This window comes from Pyrgilauda ruficollis, unplaced genomic scaffold (assembly GCF_017590135.1).
Source record: "Pyrgilauda ruficollis isolate IOZ18807 unplaced genomic scaffold, ASM1759013v1 scaffold16, whole genome shotgun sequence".
Classification (NCBI taxonomy): Eukaryota; Metazoa; Chordata; class Aves; order Passeriformes; family Passeridae; genus Pyrgilauda; species Pyrgilauda ruficollis.
In genome coordinates, this window is record NW_024514764.1 from 2,401,625 (window position 1) to 2,424,699 (window position 23,075).

Below are 23,075 nucleotides of genomic sequence, written 5' to 3' on the forward strand. Positions count from 1 at the left end.
TAATGAAACTCACTGGTAAGTTTTAGGAAATACAGAAAAGGCAATGTAAGTAGCTTGTGAAACCGAGTTATTTGTCTTTCCATTTTAAGGAAATTGAGTATGTTTTAAAATACATAGGAAGTTGCAAGATCCAAGGTCATCTGAGCAGACCTGCTCTCAAATCTCTTCACCAAACACAACTGGAGAAAGAACCTGTGGTTATATTATTGCTAGGGCATCAGCATTTTAGTAAATAAAATCAAAACCATATAAATTTATCCTGCAAAATCTTGTTGCTACCTGCAGTATAGCAAGCATGGCTGGCATTGCACAGGGGTGACATCAGGAGGCACCAGGTTAGAACAGAACCTCCCCTTTCCCAGCAGCTCTTCCCTCTCACTACAATAAAATACTTGCTTGGGTGTACAGAACTGGGGTCTCGTCCGAGCACCAATGGATATTACAATTCTGTATTCATTCCAAATAAAGCCAATCAATATCAGTCTTCAGCACGCCATGCAGGGGAGAAGGGGAGGTTGCAAACAGCCTGGAATAGTTGTTTACCCAGCAAAACCAATAAAAACAAGTGACCTGATTTATTATATTCTAATAATATACATGTGTTAACATTATTGATCCTCACTGCCTAAATATAAAGCTATTAATAAACATGCATAATAAGCTGTGATTTATTGCATATGATCTCATGCGTTAATCTCAACAACAAATTGAAAAGCTGAACATTTAATTGAAATTCACTGATGGCACGCAATTTGACGTGTTTGATCAGCTAAGTTGCTGAGTCCTCTGCAATTCATCTAAGTCCATGAGTATTCTTCTTCCTCTCACACCATCCTCCAAGCCCTGCCTGATGTTTTCCTTGTGCTTCATTTCTCTGGATGTTAACTTTTGAATTTCCTAACTTTCACCCCAGTGTCCTTATCTATGTGTCCTGTCTGTGTCCACATGTCCATCTCTCAAAATAAAATTTGAATCTTTCATTCTATGTCAATTTGATGTAATTGTGGGATGAGGACAAAGCAACACTAGGCCAGGAAGGCATCCAGACACATATCCACAAATCCAGACATTCCCTTCTAACTCTGGGCTTCTTCTGTGAATGTCTCTCCAGTCACTGAAGTTTATCTTTTGCTTAGGGAAGTCCTGACTGCACCTTTCCTTTTATAAAGGATTCTGCCCTTAATGGGCCAATCTCTAAATTTGGCAACCTTCAGCCACCAGCTCTCAAACTTTCTCCTGGATCAGCAACACACTCGCACACCAGTGATAAATTTGCAGATTTATCTTCACAGTGGGCCTTCAGTCCAGCTGCAAAGCACTTGATTTGACCTCAAAGATGCTGGTGGTTCCATGACCTCTGTTTATGTGATGCTGCTGCTGCACAGCTCCTGCAGTTACACCTGGCATATTTACACAGTTGTCTTTCCCAGTGTCCCTCCCAAAATCCTAACCTGCAACCTGTGCTCCTTCCTTGAAATCCCACGCAGGCTGTTTGACATCCTCAAGGAAACTTGTGACATTAAGAGATGCTTAGGGAAGCAGGTATCAAGCAATGAATTACGTGACAAAGAGCCTGAAGTCAGTGACAACTGTCACTTAGCAAACAGGATGTGATGTTCTAAAAAGAAGACTCACATCAGTTTTTCTGAAAGAAGCAGTGAGAAACAGAAGCAGACAAGACAGAAAAAGAGCAGGAGCAGCAGAAAGATGCAATCTAAAGGCCACAGGCAGATCCCAGAGGGCTTTCGGTGCCAACAGATTTGATTTCTAGTCTTGAAGCCCAGACTCACCTTTTCCCCCAGACTAAAGTCTGCTGAACTCTTTTCACAGCCACTCCAGCAGCTGGAGGCACTGCCAAATGCTGCACCTGACACAGAGTCAGATCCTATTCCTGAAAGATGAGCACTGATACAGAAAACCTTCCATGAGCAACTCTGCAATTTATGGCCTGCACTGACTAAAAATCGAGACAAGGGTGAGATGACAAGGCTGATTGATAAGGGATTTCTGATTGATAAGGGATTTCTGGAAGATCCAGAATAGCACATGGGCAGCAGAGCTGTGGTAAAGTCTAACATATGTGGAAAATTAGCCTTGGTAGTGCAAGGAATGAGGGAATTCCAGGAATATTGGTGTAGGGATACCCTAAGACAAATAAAAGAGTGATTTCACACAGCACCTCATTATGGCTGGGGTTGGAAGTGACCCCTGAAAATTACCCAGACCAGTCCCCTGCTAAAGCTGGTTCATCCAGGGCAGGATGCAGGTATGTTTTTACCATCTCCAGAGAATGACACTCCATAACCTCTCTGAGAAGCCCCTTCCAGTGCTCTGTCACCCTCCAAGTAAAGAAGTTTGAGTTTTCCATGCAACTGGGCAGCTTTTCCACACCCACGTGCCATTCACCAGCAGCAAGGATGCTCTAAAGGTCCTGTGGAGTCAACAGAACTCAGGCTGTGGAGGAAACAGCTCCATTTACAGGTGCTGAGCAACTGCAACCTCAGCTCCTCACTTTTCAGAGGTGTCAGATGTATCATCTGCACGTCAGGTTGTGCCCAAGGGCCTGAATGCCCAGCATTAACTGCAAGGGAGAAATTCAGAGTATGTAAATTTGGGTTGTACAGCACCTGGTGAATGACTGTCAAAAAGAGGCCATAAAAATGCAGCACTATTTACAGGGGTCAGATGGCATTCTGAGAGGGCATTCTGGGTGGCTGTATATATGACTCCACTGCATATTTATAAGGCTTGGTTTGAATCACACAGTATGAATTTAACATTTATTGTTGTAGGCAATAATCATGTGTTGAAATTTAATATGTGTGGTGAAATTATAATGTCTTCCAAAGAATACAACGTGCCAGACACAAGTCCCCACACATAGCAATTTTTAGGAATGAAGTAATTTGCCAGTATCAGGTCAAACATTTAATTTTTTTGAAATTATAGAATCATAATAGTTAGCATAGGAAAGGACACATTACTCCAAGTTCACCCTGCTGGCATTGTGGCGTGTGGCAATGAGTCAGGTCACAGCCCACATTAGGCTGAAAGAAACAGATAGTGCATTGTTCAGATATTGTATTAGTGTTTGACTGATCCTCACTAAAATGTCAAGTACAAGCAAGGGGGGAAAGAGTATTTGAATATAAATGCATGTTTTTAATAGTTGTTGAGACTTTTGGTTTGGTTTTTTGGTTTTTTTTTTTGTTTTTTTTTTCTACCCTAGACATTATTGGAAAGATGGCTCTCAGAAAAGCCCTTGGGAGCCCGCAAAATTTGATCCTGTTCTAACTTCCCCTGTGCAGAGTTCCATGGTCACTGATTTTAGCATTCAAAAGATAGCAGTCAGCATCCATTACATACCCTTCAAGCTGCACTGGAGATGTGTGACCTAATCCTAGATACACACATGAAAGTCAGAAAGAACAGAGAAAGCCCCAGGGGCTCCTCCAAAGCTGAAATTCCTGAATCTCTCAGAAACTCAGGGCTGCATATTTAAGAGGAAAATTGAGCCTTCAACATGGAAGCCTTCCTCCAGCATTACCATAAACTAATTTATTTGGTGAATATCTTCTAAAGGAAGAGGAACTGGAAGCTTGACAGCCCCTTGTAGGTACAAAGTCTGTAACTCCAGACAGAAGATCAGACTGGCCATGCTGGGAGAGAAGCCCCATTGTGGATGCAGGTACAGCAAGATCCTTGGAGCAGGAAGTGTCTTTGCATGAATATCAGGTTAAAACACAGAGATGAAAAGATCCGTGTGGTTTCTTGCTACCCCTACTGTGAGCTGCAGTCTGTGTGTTCTGAAATAACAGCCCGGGGAACACATGTTCTGTCTGCAGGGCTGAAAGGAGGAAGAACTTGTTGGGAATACCAGAGACAGAGCTGAGCTGCCCACAAGTCCCACTGCTTCCCTCTGGGGTAGGTCCTGTTGCATTTAGGCCCAAGGCAGAATGTCTGTATCCATCTCAGAACCTCTGAGGTCTGACAAATCAAAAGCTGCAAATATTTCTTTCCTTTGAGCCCAAACTGTGATTAGGTGAGTCCAAAGACATTTTGTATTATAGTTTCCCTGAAAACTTATTATTTTCTTACACAGTAGGTGAACACAGTCATCAGGATCTTCCCTTAAGCACCACACATGAAAAATTATTTCCAGTGTTTTCAAAGAAGGCATCTGCAGTGTTTTAAAGTGTCTAAGCTGGAGCCATGAGAGCTGCTGCTTCCAGAGGTCTGAGCACGAGGCACTGAGGTGCTCGTAGCTACAGAGGGAAATAACTTCTGCTCTGGCAGTTCTGTACACACAATGCAAATTCCTGAGCAGCAGAAATGCACAAAGAAGACCCTTCAGCATCTGGACACTACTGGAGAACAGGGAGGGAGAAACAGCCCCACAGTCCATGCCAGAGCCCAGCCAGGTGGGCCCTTCAGGCCCACACTGGAACTTGTCTGTGCTCCTGAATCCCGTGGCCCCACAGAGCTGAATTCTCCCAAGATGAGAATAACATGTCTTTTTATGTAGATCTCCGGGCACAAAAAACTCTCCAAAAGAAAGGAAGCCCTCTCCTCTGACTGTTTAGTGCATTTGTATTCCTTTGGACAGACCAACGAGGCTTTAACCCTCAGTTCTGCACAACCACTCATCATACCAGGCCCTTTTTTCAAATTGTTTTTCTCATTTTTTTTTAGGTTTTACTATCTGACTACATTTAATTTAAAGAGCAGTTTGGATTTCATACAGTGGAAGAGTTTGGTTCCCCATTTTTTTTAAGCTCCTAAAATTCATAATTTCCCGTAGAACAGTCACTTAAGAAATGACTATTGCCATTTGTCACTAAAACTTGCAGAAGTGGAGCAAAAGAATTTAAGATTATCTCAGCTTTCAAATTGGTTTGTTCATGGGAAGACTCTTTAAATTACTTAATCTTCAAACTGTTAGTGATAAAACAAATGTGCTCTTATCTAATCTGCAACAAATCTTTCCCAAACTGTTACTCTGCCAAGCGAGGAACATGATACCCTTTAAAAATTTATAACAACTGCAGCTAATAAAACCAAGGTTTGGAACCACCTCAGTTTATCTTTTCTGGAACAATATGAAGATGTCAGGGAGCTCTTTGCCACATTCAGAAGAAAAGTGCAGCAGCACACAGCTAGAGGATTTTCTTCTTGTTTATGCAGTACTACTCTAATACATTGGAGATTTTCAATAGTATTGTGATTTTAATTTACAGACTGAGATATATTCTCAGAAATATCCAGAAAAACTTCTGAGATAATACTGCAGGTCACAACTAATAATTTGTTGAGTAGATGCCTTTGTGCTAAGTTCCACTGCCTTCTAATAGAGCTCTGGTCACCATCTGAGCCACACTCAAATTGTGTGACTTCTCTTAGCTGGGAAAGTCAGGGACTTATATATTTGGAAAAAAGCTTTGATTAACTCACTGTTTGTGACATCTTTGATGCACCTTTTTATTGCTACCCCTGTTCTACCTGTTAATAGCAAAATATTTTTCTCTCTTGTTCCACAGAAGCTCTCACAGCCATGCTGTTGAGGGGCTGCATTTGATTTCTCCCATTCTGCAAACAAACCTCTTCTTTTAAGCCAATTTCCTTTTTCTGTTAGTTGAGACCCCTCATTAAGTCCATGCTGTGTTATTCTCCCAAGAAGTACAGCTCATTATCAGTTCCCAATCTACACATCCACACTACAAATATTTTATGCATGCAAATGGACAAGCATTCCTGATTCTCTCTAAGTACTGCCCCCATGGACTAGGAGAGATGCACTGCAGAAAGCCTTAGGTTTGAATCTTGTCTGCACTTTCCTCTAGAACCTGTCCCTTGACTAATTAAATGACAGCCAGATCCATCCAAGAATTCTAAAGCTGAATATAAGTTATGCATTAACTACTAATCCTTTGATTTGGCTCCCTGTTTAGAATTAGAGATCCATCCTGCAAGCTCAAGAAACTCATAAATAAAGAAATCTATCAGGCTTTGCTGACACGTTGAGTAAACACCTGCATCTGAAGTGTCGTGTTCCATCAGAAGGAAATAAAAGTAATTGGTAACCAATTTGTTTCTGCTTTCTTTCATCTGCTTGTTCTTATCTACAGACCTTTTCATAACTTCATTCCCTGACAGCCTCCTAAAAGTGGATAGGAAATAAATAAAACATTTAAAAATAAGAGAGCAGGTAAGCTACTAAAGCACTGCTAGTTTAATATGATTCCCCAGTGATTATTTTTCAGTTTTATTGTAACTGTATTTAAGAATCTTTTATATTAACCAAGAGGCTGCTTTAAGTATTGCATTAGGCTGGATCTGACATCACAGCAACAAAGGCAAACCAGCTACAATAAAACCTTATGAATAAGGAAGAGTTTAAACAAAACCTATAAATAAGTAAATCCATCTCTGCTCCTTAAAGAGAAGGTAATAACTTCAAGGAACAGAGGGCAAGGCAAAAGACTAGAACCAAACTTTGTCCAGCAGGTAATAAATATAACAGACACGCAGTGCTCTAAATGAATCTGGAATGGAGCTTTGCAGAGGGAAGAGCTGCTTTCTCACTTAGCAGCTACTACAAATTGCTTTAGCAGAATACAAATCATACAGCAGTCTTTAAAACTGTATTTTCAGAAAGCTCAAATATGTAAAGAATCGTGGGCTGCATTCCCTCTGCAAAGCTCCAGGAGTGCACGTGCCCAAACCCTGAGCAACACCGAGACTGCTGGCACTGCCAGGGCTCCAACCTCTCCAGGACACTCCCCCAGATAAATGCTTGACTTTACACAATCATGTCTGGCTGAAAACAGCTCAGTGTCCCTGATCTAAACCACCTCTTTCAGTCTAAAAGTCCTAAACCACTCCACACTGTGTGCATTGGGCTAACGTGCAGAAATTCATCAGACATGCCAGGAACCACCATTTCCAAATTCCAACCTCCTCCCTACAGCACACTCGGAGAGGAGGTGGTGGTGGAAACAGGCAGGGAAAGGGCAGCAATGTCCCCTTTAAAATAATGAATTCCAAAGTTTCCCTGGGAGCTGGAGGTCCAGCAAACAGAGCTGCTTTAATGGCATTTCCTTCCCTGTCCTGTTGCCTCAGCAATGCTCTGTGCCTGCAGAGCATCCTTGGCCCCTGACTGGCACCTGCAGCACACGAGGCACAGGAGTGCTCCTAAAAGCCTCCTTGCAAAAATACAGGCACTTGACATAAGAAAACTGGACATAAGCAAGGCAGGAGTTAATCAGGATTTAATGCACCTAAAAGCCAAGATAGGGAAGCTGCCCATTAAGGATTTTACTACTGTATTTCTCAAAATTCCCATTAAACGTATAGTTTCGCGGGGGATTTACAATCACAGCAGTGTTTAAAAAAATCTATTTGATGAATTTATATTAGCAGGGAAGAACAGCTGAATTAATTTGGAAGATAACCCTCCTGCACCTCCTTTGTTCTGTTCTCTGAAGAAAGGTTCAAATGTAAGGTCAATGAAATATTAAGATATCAATTTTATTTCCTATTATACCTCAGCCCAGAGCCTTTTTTACTAAAAAACACATTGCCTCGAGAATTACCCAAGATAGAAAGGAAAGCTTTAGCTCTTGCTGGTTCCTCTGTGCTCTCTCTGAGTTTGGCTTCACAGAAGTACATCCCCACATCGGCAGAGGTTGGGTTGGTGATAGTGAGGCGTCTCCCAAAGCTGCTGATGCCACTGGTGATCTTGATTCCATTTCTCTTCCAGGTCACGCTCAGCCTCTCAAGAGGTCTGCCAAAAAAATACAAGAATAAAATCAGAAAACATATATATTACAGAATAATCTCTGAGTGCATATATATATTTATACACATGAGGAATATAATATTACAGATTATAGAATTTTAAGTCTTCCTCTATCCCCAAAACACACTGTTAGAAAGTAAATACATGTATAACTTCTACACATCAAGGACTACAGACTACTCAAGTAGCATTATGCAAGTACAGCTAATTGATACAGCAATAGAACTTAAGTGCTAATAATTTGATTTCTCCAAGCAAAAGGAGTAAATACTGCTATGGGAATCAGCTGCATGGGAAGTGCTTTCATTACAACTCAATTACCAAAACAATATTAATCATATCAAGAACATCTCTGCCCTCAGAGGGGAAAGTAAATCAGTTGGTCTTATCACCCAAGGACTTCAACTATTCACTCCCACTGAAATTCAAAGCTATTCAAGGCCAGCTAGATGGAAACATAGGAGGAATGCTGTGAATTCTGTATTACAGTGCATCATGAACAGTTGAGCAATAATCACTGCAAAATGAGAGTGTCTAAAAAAATGACTTCATAGGAGATCCTCACTAAATTTATTTACTAGGAAGCACCGACTGTTCAACAGCATCCCCTCTGCTGTTGACAGGCAACAGCTGAAATATTATTAACAGTCACTATAATTTTTTCCTTAAGATAATGTCTGCTGCTTGAACAGCATTTCCTTTCTTTTCCATGTGAGGACCAGGTGGGGAAGCACCCCTGGCCTGACTCTCATTTGGCCAGAAAAATCAATAGGTTTAATGCAGTAACGTTAGACAAACAAGACCACTCATAAGGTCGCTCTGAAGAGTGAGCATCCTTCTTCAATCTCCAAATTATTAACAATAAAAAAAATGAAGCTAACATCCTCTGTCCTTCTCTAGAGAGGACAGAGTCCCAGTGAGAGCTCTGGAGGTGTTCCCATACCTGGCGTTGGCCACGCACTCCAGGGTGGCCTCGCTGCTCCCCGACACCACGCTGGTGTTGTGCGGGCGGATGACCATGGCGGGAGCCGCGCTGTCCGAGGGGCTGCTGGCACCTGCAGGGGCACAGACACACCTGGTGAGGCCCCAGGGACAGCCAGGGCTGGGACAGCGAGGATGCCACCTTCTAGGAACTGCTGCAAAAGTCACCCTTCAGCCTCACCACAGGCTGGCATCTCCAGGGGGCCGTTCCTGATGGCGTTCCCTGCACCGCTCCAACCAGCCGAGCACTAACACCCCACAACTCCCAGGAACTGCTCCTGCCCTCCCATCCAGGAATATTCTCAAAGACAGAGCAAATAAATTAAGCATCCTAAATATTTTCTACTGTTGAGTACCTTTTTTTTTTTATCAAACACTTGCTGACTTATATTTTTAAGACCTTTTCATGTTTTGTTTAATCTTACCCCTTCCACACCATTTCAAAAGAGTCTGCCAATACTCATGTTAGTTCTTTAAAAAGATTTTACACACTGGGGAACAAATATAAAATTAACAAAGCAGCATATCACAGCAACTTCAATCCCCTTTTCTTATCAGGAAAGTAAATAACCCAAATCTGTTACTCTTTTGTGAGGCTTCATACTGTAAATAATTTAGCTTATGCAACAGTCAGCAGACACTTAAAAAATGGTAAAAAGGCAGCTTGTAAATTTTCTCTGTATGCATTTAGTAAGTGAATTAAAATATCCATGTATTCATAGGTACTTTGCTTCAAGCAACTCATTTGGGAAAGAAAAATTAGCTATTTTTTAGCTTGAATAACACAGTAATAAAATTTTCAAAGATATGGAAACCAATAAACAAATTACAGGGAAAGGTAATGAAAATAAAACTAAACTGATGGAAAAGCAAGCCAGTTCATCAAATGTTTTCTGCACAGGAGGCTAGCCCATGCCCATTAAGCAGCATGGGAAATTGGGAAATGCAAGGTATGGACCCTAAAATTTAAGGTAATTTCCTAAAGAACAGAAAATGGTCAGAAGAGTCTTTGCTTAAATCATACTCAGCAGGCCAAAAGCCATTTGATATTGGAGTTCACTTGTTGGATGGACAAAGGCTTTGGTCATGGGGCTCAAAGTTCACAAGCTGAGCAGATTTCTCAATGACAAATCCTTTACCTTTGGATGTTTTTCTAATTGACAGCAGTTAGTGTAGTACAGAAGATGGAAGCGTGGAATAATTTTAAAATTTAAAGAATACCACCCACACTTCTGAATAAATTCAAGCATTCAAGAATAGTACTTAAAGAGTAAGCTGATATTTATTTCTTCCCCTAAATATGCTCTGTCAACCTGACACAGCATCTCTATGAAACACTCACAGGATCTCAAAACACAAGCTGTTAGTAGCTTTTACAGCTCCTCATCAACATTCCTGGAAATACGATGCCATCAGGTAGCAAATCTAAGATTTCCATGCTGGTCTTATAGGTATTCATGGCAGAAATTTTCCAGCTAGTAATTAAAAAAAAAACCCAAACAAAATAAACTAAAAAATTCCAGAAACAAGAACTGATGATTAGATTAGAAGCTTGTTACTGATGAGAAGAAATAACCTCAGCATCACCGCTCCCCATCACTTCTGCACAAGATGAAGGTTTACAACAGTGAATGCTAAAAGATAACAAACCAGTGACTAATTTGGCAGTAATCATTCCTTATCTCCATCTGGAAGAGAGGAAAACCACTTGTTTGACTTATCAGCTCCCCACTAAAACCAGACAAAGAGGAGAAGTTGGCTTTGTTGTCACCCCCATCACCCCACATGAGTGGCCCTGTGTGCACCCAGCAGATAAGAAAGGAAATAAAAGTGCACATTCCCCATCCTGCAGCCAGGAAAGGGCAGAGATTTCTTAGTGACTGTAACAAAAATCTAAACAAAGCATGTGTTTATTGTTATTTTGTACCATCTCTGAAACAAACTTATTAAAAGCAGGCTCCTGCTAAGGTTGTGAGTGAGCTGATATTGATGTGAGACAGAGGGCTCATCAAAAGGGTCAGAACTTGGATTCCCAGGAATGCACCTACAAAGGTCAGCTATGCACATAACAAGCATACACAGAAAACAACAAATTTTCCAAGTATTACCTAAACAGTATGGAGGCAGCATGAATATTCCTGTTTTATATTCAAAGACAGCTCAAGTTTCCCTTTGCAGCACTAAGAAACTCCTTCCCATAACTCACTCTGGCCCCAATCTTGCCAAATCAAGCTCCACAGGGACATTCCCTTTGCAGAGGGCACTTTGCAGCTTTGTTTTATGACTAATTGAAACACCAAATGAGGATCTTAGTTTTACTTTAGAGTAAAAATCTCAACAGGGCTGTAACTTGGGGTCTGTGCCCTTCAGAACCTCACCCCTTTGCAAGAAATCCACAGGTTAGAGTATCAGAGTAGCCAAGATCTTAATGGAAATGAGCAACACTGGGATTTTGTTTGGATGATGGGATGTGGCAGATCAGCTTTCCATCATGCTGGGGAAGGCAGAGAGTTATTGCAAACAATCAGATAATGAACAGCTACCCAGACTCCCCAAGTTTCTCATCCTGCCTGTCAATAAAGCCACTCCATCCTTCTCCTGCCTCCACATGCAGCACAGATGTGATTTTACTTGACTGATGCTACGCAAAAATCCAATGCAGAATGTCATTGTTAGTAAACAGACATTTTCTTTTAAAATCCTTTGTCGAAAACAATTGAATTTTTCTCCTTTCACTGTTCCTTTTTTTACTTCATCAAACTTTTTGTTGCCTGAGCTTTCTAGCACTCTGCTGTTTCTGGCTTTTCATCACCTCTTCCTTCTCCTCCTCCCCTCCCTCAGCTTCTCTGTCATTTCCCCCCCATTTTTTCCATCCCATGGTCCCCTAAAGATGTTTCCCACTATTTAAGAACTGCTCAATTTCTGATGTATCCTTTAATTTAATGATTTAACTTCAGCTTCTCTGAAGAAAATATTAAATAGATTGAAATGGGAAAGTAATACAAATGTACATGGGAACAGAGCTACAGTGAGATGAATCCACTAACGGGACCACCACTCCCAGCTATATTCCACCTTTTTGGAAATAAATAAAAGGTCTTCTTTCCCTCCTATCTGCTTTTTGGACCCACCTCCTCTACAAAAGCAAAGCAGCATTAGGGAAAAACACTGACCCCAGAAGTGCAGCCAGAGGATGCCTCACTATCAGATATAACCAGTCTGGAGGAACCTGTGGGAAGCTGCAGAGACAAGGCTGAGTGACACTGAAAAACACTTAAGGGATGTGCTCTTAATCTGATTTTAGCCCTTAATAGATGGCTGGACAGAAGGACTGCCAAAGGCAAGTGGCCTAATCCAACAGGGACTGTTCTGCAAAAGAGAGCTCACAGTGCTTTATTTTCCTTTCTATCCATTTTAGCCACTGCACTCCCAGCATTTCCAATCTCCCCTTTGCTTCTAAACTTTCTCATTTATCACTGTCTGAGCCATTACCAGGATCTACAAGGGCCAAGTACCTGCAGGGCCTTCAGGACTGACCCCAAACAGTTTTTGAAGCAAGACTGTGAGAACACCAAAGACTTGGACTTGGGGCAGGAGGGAGTTTGTCCTCCAGCCCTCCAGTGGTTGCCATCCCCAGCTGCTCATTAAACAGGTCAACTGCTGCCATTTGCAGCCCAAGATATTAAGGTAAATTGGTCTTCCTATTATGTTTTCCATATTAAACTTTTGTTTGGTTATTTTTTTTTAAGAGCCAGAAAAAAAGAGAAGAAAATGCAGTAACAAAATGGAAAGGGATGATCTGGGGTTCTTTCTGTCCCTTTGAACATAAACTCCAGGAATCTGGCAATCCCCCACAAAGCAGAGATAAACTGAGAGGAGAAAGAAGAAGAAAGAGTGAACAACTTTTGCACGGTCTGTTTGTTTTTATCACCTGTGGCTGCGAATGGCTGCACATCACTGAGCCTACTGAACTTCTCCCTCCCTCCTCCTGCCTGATCAGGAATGAAACCCACCCAAGGCCTAACACTGATTTCTTTTTTTTAGTACTGATGAGGTGTAGAATTTTCATCTGTTATTTAAATACAGTAATTATGTACACTGCCCTATCATCTCTGCAAAGACAGTATTTTTATCTCTGTACATATATTGACATGTAAGGTACAGGGAACTTTAAATATTGTAATTTATGGTTTATAAAGATCCCAGACCTTATCAAAGTCACTTCAGGTGCTTAATTTTCCCAACAGAACTGAAATCTCACCTAGGCCAGATGACTGGAGACACAATAGGTCCTTTCCCCTTCAGAAATGCATAAACATTAAGCTCTTCCCCAGATTTTACATTATGACATGCAAAGTTTATCTATGTCTGTATTTGCAGTGCAGAATATTAAGTGTATTACTTCAATGGGTGCTCAAATTCATGTGACAGAGATATGAGGTAAGCCAGCCTCAACAGAAACCGAGAGAAACTGTTTATCTTCTGAAAAGAAGTAATAGTTTGAGTTCAGACTTGAGCACAACAATAAGGTTTATTTTTGAGGCTTGCTTATAGGTCCCAACCCTCTGAAGAAGCTTACTCCAAACAAGGTGACCACGAGCAGGAGGAGGGGAGGACTGTCCAAATAATCAAGAGCCTGGAATGTGAGGTTGGCTGCACCTCATCCCTACCCTCACTGTAAATTACTGCAAATACTGCTCCATGCCAGCTTGCAGTGAAGAAGGGATCCCACAGGAATCAGTACCCCAAAACAAATTTACCTATTCATATTATGAAATTTGTCTATGTGAGAGAAACGGTCCACAGAAGAGATCACCAGTGCCCCATCCTCAAGCCAAATTCAGTACTTAAACAGAAGTTTGAAAAGTTATTCTGAGAGAAAAATATTAGAAAACTTTCACCCTAAAGTTCCCCCACACTTCCAGGCTTGCACAAGATGCCTTGGTAATTACAAGGCAGGATGCATGCAAAGCTTCATTTGATCAAATTATGGACACCCGTATTAGAAAAAAGCAGGATAGGAGATAAGAGTCCAACACAAATAGCAAAAATATTGCATCTAGTACAACATTATGGCATCAGGAATGTGCAATCTCTGCCTGGAACACAGAATATGAGAAAAGAGGAGAAATGACAATCACAGGGTAGCTCAAGATTGCTCGAGGGGGAGAGAATAAAAGCGACCTTACAAATACAAACTACCTGAGGGAACACATTCCCTGTTGCCAGGTACAGCCTGCAGATGGTTTGAATTATGAACCCGGAGTGGATTAATGCCCCTTTCCCTCTGCACTACAAGGCACACAACAGGAATTGGATCCTGATCAATAATAGATTCATTTCCCTTCCCCTTCAGAGCAAAAGATGCACAACAGGAATTGGAGCTTGACCAACAGAAAAGCAAATGCTGAAAACCACCTGCAGGCACCAGAGAGAAACATTATGCAATTAATGAGAAGAAAGTGTGTTCTCAATCATAAACCCATGTCCAAACCATGTCTATTGGTTCCCTGCTTATTAGAGTGATTCTTAAGAACTGATACAATAAAAGAGCATTAAGATAATCAGTTACTGTTTCAGTTTCCCACTTTGACTCTAGCAAGGACTACTTATTTTCAAGAAAAGAGAAATCTGATGCTGCTGTCACTGCACAGGTCTCTGATCTGATTTCTAGACATAAAGGAAAATAACAGAGACTTTCCCATGAGGCTTCTTGGTCCCATTTGCTTAGTTTGATGAAGAACATAAAAACTCCAGATTGGGGGGTTTTTTTGAGCCAATGTTACATAGTTACAAAATAATTAACAAACAAATGGCGGAGAGTGGGTATATCAAGAATTATGACTTTTCAGTACCAAAGAATGTCTTCAGACTCCTCAAAAATTTAAGTATTAACATAATTTATTTAACTTTTGAGAACCTAGAACTGCAGACCTAAAAAAGTGAAAAAGGAGCAACATAAAAACCTTAATTTTATGGATCAAATTTATAAGGAAGAAGCAGCCTTGTTGTTTGAATTAATCACAGCAAGTGAATTCTTCTATATCCAGCCCTTGTCTTGAACCAGACATCAAACATCACATCATATGAATAAAACACCAGATATGAAAAAGATTTACAAAACCCAAGCAAAACAAGTGAATGATCTAGGTTTGAGTGTTTATTGACTCTTTACACTCTTGTCACTGTGACTAAGCCTTGTCCACATCACAACAAACACAGGATGCAGTTCCATTGAAATGAAAGTTTGAAAAAAAAGAAAAAAAGAAGGGTGAATAAAATAATAAAACTCAGAACAATATAGAGCAAGCAGATCCCAAGTTAACTATCTACATTTTGAAGAGGGGTATGGTAAAGGAGCAATTGGAAAAGATTTCATCAGCACCTGTTGAGGAAGCCTAGCAATAAATTTGTTTTGCCTGAATTGCCCATGGCATAAAGGCTGATGAGAACCTCCCCTACCTCCTTTTCCATCCACCCCTCTTGGGCCTGTGGGATTGTCTGAGTATGTCATAATGACACTTCTGAAGCATTTAACTTCAGAAAACAAAGTTACCCTCAGAAATTAACCCATACATATGGTGATTTCACCAGTCCAGATCCTTTTTTGGTTGGAAAGCTTCCTAAAGCTTTTCTGCTCAACCTGCTACCAACACTCCTAAATCCCAGCTTCAATGGCCAACGCACTCTGTTAGTTCTTCTGCCAGAGCTGTCCTTTATAGTTTGAAGAGCTGCTGTCTCCCTCTGAGATGTTTACATCCTAAAGCATTTACAGAAAACAATCCTATTCTTCCACAGCCTTCATTTTACTAAGTGAAACAAGCAGAACTTGTCCTGCCTGGAAGGATTCACTGAAAAACACACTAAAGATGAGGAGCAGGGGTAAAAATCCAAGCCAGCATCACTCTATAAATGCCTCCAAATGTTTAAACAACTTACAGCCACGTTTTAAACAGCTTTCTCCCCCCTTTGTAAGGACTTCCACACAGACTGCAAGTGCTGTTAATTTAGCTCTAGGGAAAGATTAATGGAGAACTCAGCTCAAGCCAGAAGACAATTTATACCCCTTTGTGTATAGATAGTCCAGTAAAGAGGAGATTTATATATTTTATTGGATAAAACTGAGTCTAAAACACACGTTGAAAAGGTCTAAAACCCTATAGAGCGTTCTTAGGGTCTACTCCTGGGCACAATGAGAGGCTGGAGCCTAAATTTAAAGATGGAAAATGTATTTCTGTAACCAACAAAGTGTCCCAGGAGAGGCAGCAAGGCCAGGATGGACCATGGTGACACAGTCCCTCCAGACTGTCTTTCACCAGTTCTGCTCTGAAGACAGGGACAGGGATGGGAGATGTGGCTTTTTTCTTGATTTTTCTCTCTTTCTACAGATCATTAAGTGCAGGTGACCCAGCAGCTGCTATTTGGGGGGTGAATTCCTCTTTTTTCTACTTCCTGAGGTCTACAGACCCACTTTGTATTACAGGACTACTTCAGAAATAGATTTTTAGCATTATCCCATGTAGTTTTAAGGAAATTAAACCACTGCTTAGTTACACAGCTCCCTGTGAATCAGCAGCTAAATTCAAAAGCAGAAGAAATTCCTGCTCAAACACTCTGCAATTCCCTTCTCACAACTCCTCGTGCAGAAAGAGCAATTTGGAAGTTCAGTCTCTGTCACTGACCTGACCTTCCCCCATGCACAGTGAGGGGCTTCTTTCTGCCTGGAAACTTATCATCCAGCACATCATTAGAGCTTTTAACATGAAAAAATATCTAGCCTCAAGCTATTCCAGCTAAAGAACACTCAGGTGGCTTTTCAATTCACCAGATAGCTTTAATACCAGCTAAATAAGTGGATAGAGTGTGTAATCTTATTCAACAGCAGTTAAAAGGGGGAAAAATATCCATGGTCTGGCAGTGGAATCTATTAGCCGCAGAGTCATCTTCAAAGGGATGCAGGAGGCAAAAAGGCAGAGCAGCTGCACTGCAGCCAGGGCTCACAGCCTTTGGCTTCCCATGGAATCACAGAATTCCAGAATGGTTTGGGTGGGGAGAGACCTCAAAGCCCATCCAGCGCCACCCCTGCCATGGCAGGGACATCTTCCACTATCCCAGGCTGCTCCAAGCCCCATCCAGCCCGGCCTTGGGCACTGCCAGGGACCCAGGGGCAGCCACAGCTGCTCTGGGCACCCTGTGCCAGGGCCCGCCCGCCCTCACAGGGAAGAATTTCTCCCCAAGATCCCATCCATCCCTGCCCTCTGGCAGTTCAGAGCCATCCCATGCCTTTTCCTGGAACTCCAGGCCCTTCTCAGCTCTCCTGGAACCCTTTCAGGCACTAGAAGATGCTCCAATGCCTCCCCAGAGTCTTCTCTTCTGCAGGCTGAACAACCTCAAATCTCTCCCAAAACACGGCTATGTTTAAAAAGACTTCAAAATAACTCATTAGTGGGAATTACTTTTAAGAGGCTGTATATTTTTACGATGTACTTTAGTGCATTGCATGAGAAGCATCCTTTTAACCATAAACAGACCCTCATTTGGCAGGAGGAAACAGGTTTGAGGGACCTGGCACTGGTTGCAGGGGTTTCTGCAAGACTCAGTTTCTCCTAAGGACAAAATTTTAAGACCTTGCAGCCTCAGTGCTTGACACACCTGGATATTTACCATTTACTTTCTTAATAATGGGAAATTTAAGTTAATAAACCACACATCAGTAGCTGGATGTTAAATAAAACAAACTTGTCACTTAATAATCATGTCCACAAATGCAAATTCAAGGGTGAGATGAGTTGAGAAGGGAAAGGAAGGAGGAAAGCTGAGCTGGGGACATGGCTGTGTCACAGGGATCAGAGAGCTGCTGCCATTTCAGGAGCTGCAATTCTCACCAGCAGATCCTGGTTTAATGTCAAGCAGCAGCAAAGAGAGAGAAATAGGAGATAATAAAATGCTGCTTGCTATTTACAAATACATCGTTGCATATGGCTTCATGTTAGGGTTTTTTATAAATGCATTTCTTAACTCCTTACTTTGGCACAAATAAAATCACACAACTGACAGTCTACTTTTGCTTTTTCTTACTTGTAAGAAGTTTAAACTCTTCCCCTTAGAAATAAAAAGGTGGTAATAAGTAAAGAAGAGAATCTCATCTATCCTTCACTGGACTTAAATAAAAAAAAGCATTTGCAGTGACTTTGGGGGAAATTCTTCATAAAATATCTTCAACAATTTATTTTATGACAAAAATAATGGAAGTGCTATTTTCAGAGGGAAGATTTAAGATTAAATATGCTCTGTAGAGCATAAAGCAGATATGTACAATTGATCACATGTGAGTTCCCAAGATCTATTTCTCTGTAGCAGTTTTTAAATGAACCTGATATTGTTGAGTATTACATGGGAAGCAGAGACTTGTGCACACAGACTGATCACAGAATCCCAGAATGGTTTGGGTTGAAAGGGACCTTAAAGCTCATCCAGCTCAGGGACACCTTCCCCTATCCCAGGCTGCTGCAAACTGCATCCAGCTTGGCCTTGGACACTTCCAGGGATGGAGCAGCCACAGCTTCTCTGGGCAACCTGTGCCAAAGCCTCACCACCCTCACAGGGAAAAATTTCTTCCTAACTTCCTATATAATCTAAATCTCTCCTCTTTTAGTTTAAAAGATTCCACACTTTACATGCTCTTCTCAAGGAAAGGAGGAGCTTTTGTGTCACAGATATTTGGGGCAAGTGTCCAGCCACCACCTGGGCCCCATTCCCATATTCTTAAAAAAAACACTCAACCAAAGCCATGCAAGTCCATTTTTGCAGGTGATGGATAATCAAAGTGTGGGTCAAAGCTTTCTCCAGAAAATCCACTCTAAGAACTGAGATTAAAACTTGCCACATATAGACATAATTTGAACTTTAAAAGAAATAAAAAAGCCCTACCAAATTTAACAGCCTCAGATCCCAGATACCACAGACTGGGCACAGTTCATGAAGGCTTAAAGGAGAGCAATTCTACAGAGAGGATAACACTGAAATATACAGGCATTCTTGGTTTCCCTTTTTGAACTTAACTCTTCAAACCCAGAAGCACTCACTGAGCAGCACTTTAAGTTCAAGGTCAACTCTTGCTGCATTCTATTTTTATATCTTTATACACACACACACATCTGAGAAACATGTTTTGGGATCCAGACTGTTACCTTGCTCCCAAAGGTTTGCTATTTACAAATCTTTACATAAAGAGAACAGATCAGAAAAACAAGAAGATACCTCACAGCCTTCTTCCAGCAGCTAACTCAACCAAACATATGGAATGACTTGTCAAAATAATATTCTGAGAAATAGGTTATCAGGGGCCTCAGGTCCACTCCATATGGTCTGAAGTTCTCCATCCCCCTGACCATATCATGCTACTTCTCCACAGTCTTCTATAAAGGGAGGCAATCCTTAATAAAAGGAGAGTTGTTCAGGTCATGGACATTCAGAACCAAATAAAATTTCATTTATAATATTTACAGTACTGTAAAATAATATAAAAAAATGGGACAAAGCCATGCACACAGCAGAGCTCAGAATCCATAGAAATATTTTTCTAACAAAAGTAAGTTTTGTTTCCCCCTACTAGCACAGATGTTTTTTCCTAAGTAAAGTGCAGCTTCCCTTTTGCAGTCTTTGTGATTATCAATCTTTGGTTATTTTATAATATAACATTGCCTCAGACTTCAGCAGGGAGAAAAGTACACATTGCTGCATTTCTTCTGTCACCAGAATAAAACAACTCTGAAAGAAAAGAATGTTCCAAAAGAGCAAACAATAACCCAGCTAAAGAAAGTCTACAAATGTATCCATTCAAAAATAATTCCACAGATGGATAAGCATTTAATTTTCTGAAGTGAGAATAAACCAGCCTCTCTCTTTTCTGGGATGTGGAATGGGGTTTTGGACCTGCCTATTTATACCCAGTACAAAAATGCTGCTCAGAGAATGCTGCAAGTCCTCTAAAAAGAAATCTAAAGGGAAGTTATTGCTCCAGGCTCTTTGTTGGTGCTGCTGCAGTCTGGGTAGTGCCATTGTTAAAAACAAACTGTTGGCTGTACCTTGTTTGGCCTGTACAAATGCTCTTTGCATTAATGTACTTAGGATCTCCTCTCTGCTGTGCCCTGCCAAGAGAAGAGTTGAAGAGTGGGATGTCTTCTCAATCTTGCATTGAGTTCCTGCCCTCTCAGAAGAGGGTTGGTCACAGTTTTTGGCTGTGTGGATGGTAAACAGCCTCTCCTGGATATGACAGGGACTCACTGCTGTGATAAAAACCATAAGCTTATTTTCACAGGGTGCTCTTGAATCCCAGCTCATCCAAAACTTCGTGTTTCATGCTGCTTCTTATTTGAAATTTTCATCATTATAATATGACACTCGGATGTCACAACAGAATTACAGTTAATAAGGAAAATTAGGGGGAATAAGTGGAAGATAAAGTGGCACATTAGAAAATGCACCATCGTCTGAGACATGAATTTTTATATTGTTGAGGTACAAGTAACATCTATTTCATTTTGTTTTAAAAAGAAATCGATTCACCCCTAGGTTTAGAAACACTCTGTCACTTCCCAAAACGTCCTTGGGTTGTCAGTTTGAAATAAATTGGCAACATGTCATTAGGCAGAACACAACTGCATTGTTTCGACTTAATTAACCCATTTTATTCAGATTTGCCCCAAAAATAACCCTAACAATATGATTCTGCTCTCCAGATGGTGATGGGCTGTGTCAGAGCAGAACTATCAGCTGTCAGCCAAACCAGAAACCAAACACTGCGGGGTCCACCTGAAACCCAAAACCTGTAGCTCGCTTTCTCTCCTACACACTCATCTCCTGAAAGTGTTTTCACAGAAGGAAGGATGAATCACTGAAACACACACATTAAATGCATCTAGAGGAGATTAAAATTACTCCAAGCAGGTAAAACCAAGCTGCCAGGAAGGCAGGATGGAGGAGCTGGCTGCAGCCAGCACCTGGATCCTGGGTGCTGATTTTGGGATGCCCAAACACCTACAGCACCAACCTGGCCTTGCCACCTCCTGCTCAGTGACTCTCTCCAGGTTTTTGGCTGTGGGATTAGTGCTGAAACCTCAGTGCATCCACACTCACCTTCAGTGGGAGGAAATGCTGAATGAATAAACCATGTGCAGTGTCAAAAGCTGGTGCTGGCCTCTCTGCAGGCTACTGCCAGCACCCTACGGAGTGTCATGAACTGCTCCATCTCCCTCCTCTCCTTCCTTTCAAAAAACGTTATTATAGATAAGAGATTAATGTGTGCCAGACCATTTGGCTATTCAGGAACAAAAGAATTTTGCAGCAGAGACTGAATTTAAGACAATAAAATGTGTTACCTACTGAACCACAAAATCTCTAAGAGGACTCAGAAATAGAAGTGGCTTTTTGAAATAAACTGTAATCTCTCTGCCCTGTTCCCAAAGTCTGCAACTTCAAACAAAAAACCCCTGAAAAACACAAAGCCTGGTGATATATAAAAATAAAAGTACAGATGAAGCATTTTTGACATTTCTCTATCACTCTTAAAAATAGTAATAATCTTGAGCTATTGAAGTTGCTGAAAGAAAATAAAAATCAATGTGTTTTCACTTAGCACTTCTGAAAAAGAAAAGGATCACTTGGTATTTCAGCAAAATGCTTTAATGCCACTCTGTAACAGAGCCCACTATAAGGTGCAAGTAAAGCTCTTCTCACTCAAGCACCTACTGCACCCCAGAATTAGGGACTGGGAAGGGAACTGGGACAGGGTGCAGAGCAGGGCAGAGCAGTCCTCTCCCAGGGTTCATAACCTGGGCTGTTCTGGGCTCTGGGATCAGCTGCCCCATGTCCCACCCACAAGGGAGAGACTTCAGACATATCTCCTGAGCATTTCATACATGGAATAAAGCAATTTATTTTCCAAAACATGGAAACTGCACTGCGTTTATGCTTCCCATGCTTCCCACTCAGCCCTGATCCAGCAAGCAGTGATGCACAAATCTCAGGGGGGGTTTTGTTGTTGATTTGGGGGGCAGCTTGATTTGCTTTTTATTTTAAATGACATGCATGGAAACATTACAAGCTTCAACTCCAATGTGTACCCAAAGCTCTGCAAATGTGGGATTTTAAGTGTTTCTCTGCTTTTCCCAATTTCTGTCTGGCCACAAATTTTAGGTGTGCAACCATAGGCAGAACAAAAATGACCAAACTTCTGAGAGACATTGAGAAGCTTCTGCAAATCATTGTCATCTACTCACTTTGAACATGGTAAATGGTTGAACCTTCCCTCAGCACAGGCAGGGTGGACATAAAATTGTGTATTTTATAGTGAATCACAAGTACCACTCATAATAATTAATAGCAATAACCAATGTAAAGGACAAGAAAAAAATAGCATGCTGCAAATGAACCTGTTTCTTTTTCCATATAGGAGAATCAGAGTCACAAAAAATGCTTTTAAACAAATGGTTTTAACTGCTAACAATTTTTCTGTTGTTTCTGGTTCCTCTCTATGCATACAAATGCATGGAATGTAAAACCCAGCAAAGAGGGAAAGTGGAAAATTTTAAAAAGCTGATTTATTTCCTTTACAAATCCTTTACTCCTACCATTAAAAAGTACAAATTATTACCACTGGAAAGCAGAAGGAGTAGAGAGTGCTCTTGAAAAATAATAACTGCTTCTTCCAGCACACCAGAGACCTCTAGAGAAGATGGAGGAACCATTATCTCCATTTTATGTGTGGTGAAAATGAGGTGAGGACAAACATTACTGAAATGAGGCTGCACCAGGTGCATCTGACCTGTTTATTACAGCCTTTTAACATATTAGGTTACACTCAAATACAAGATGGGAAGATTTTTTTCTTTCCAGTTTTAACTGAAGAAGATACAAATCCTTGGGGATCTTGCTGGCTCTGAAGGTGTCCCCCTTCTCACAGTCCCTTTTCAGGCCAGTTCTCAGCTAGAAAATTCCTTAATGAGATGTGGCAATCTAAATTTAATTCTGCTGCTGGACAGTTCTTTACAGTATCTTTGTCAACAGCAGAGCAGAGAGGGGGAAAAGCAGAGCATTCTCCCAGGTTGTACCACAGGCAAGAGCAAGCCAGGCAATTTGCATTTCTCAGAGTTATTGTCTCAGGCTGCCCACAGACCCTGGCACATGTCACCACAGCAATTTAACTGAGCTTGAGCTGTTACAGAGCATTAGAAATGGTGCCTAAACCCCAGATCAAAACGTGCTAAGGCCATTCAGACAGCAGGTTCCATCCCAG

At 41.2% G+C, this 23,075-nt stretch overlaps 1 protein-coding gene across 6 annotated transcripts in view; it reads right to left on the bottom strand.

Moving 5' to 3' along the window:
- SDK1 (sidekick cell adhesion molecule 1) overlaps window positions 1–23,075 on the bottom strand; it is a 383,849-nt gene that overhangs the window by 145,327 nt on the left and 215,447 nt on the right. For all 6 annotated transcript variants that reach the window (XM_041462308.1, XM_041462312.1, XM_041462313.1 and 3 more), the window contains 2 exons: window positions 8,742–8,853; window positions 7,593–7,783 (listed from right to left, as the gene is read on the bottom strand). In XM_041462308.1, the coding sequence (XP_041318242.1) occupies window positions 7,593–7,783; window positions 8,742–8,853 (303 nt within the window). The remainder of the gene's footprint in view (window positions 1–7,592; window positions 7,784–8,741; window positions 8,854–23,075) is intronic.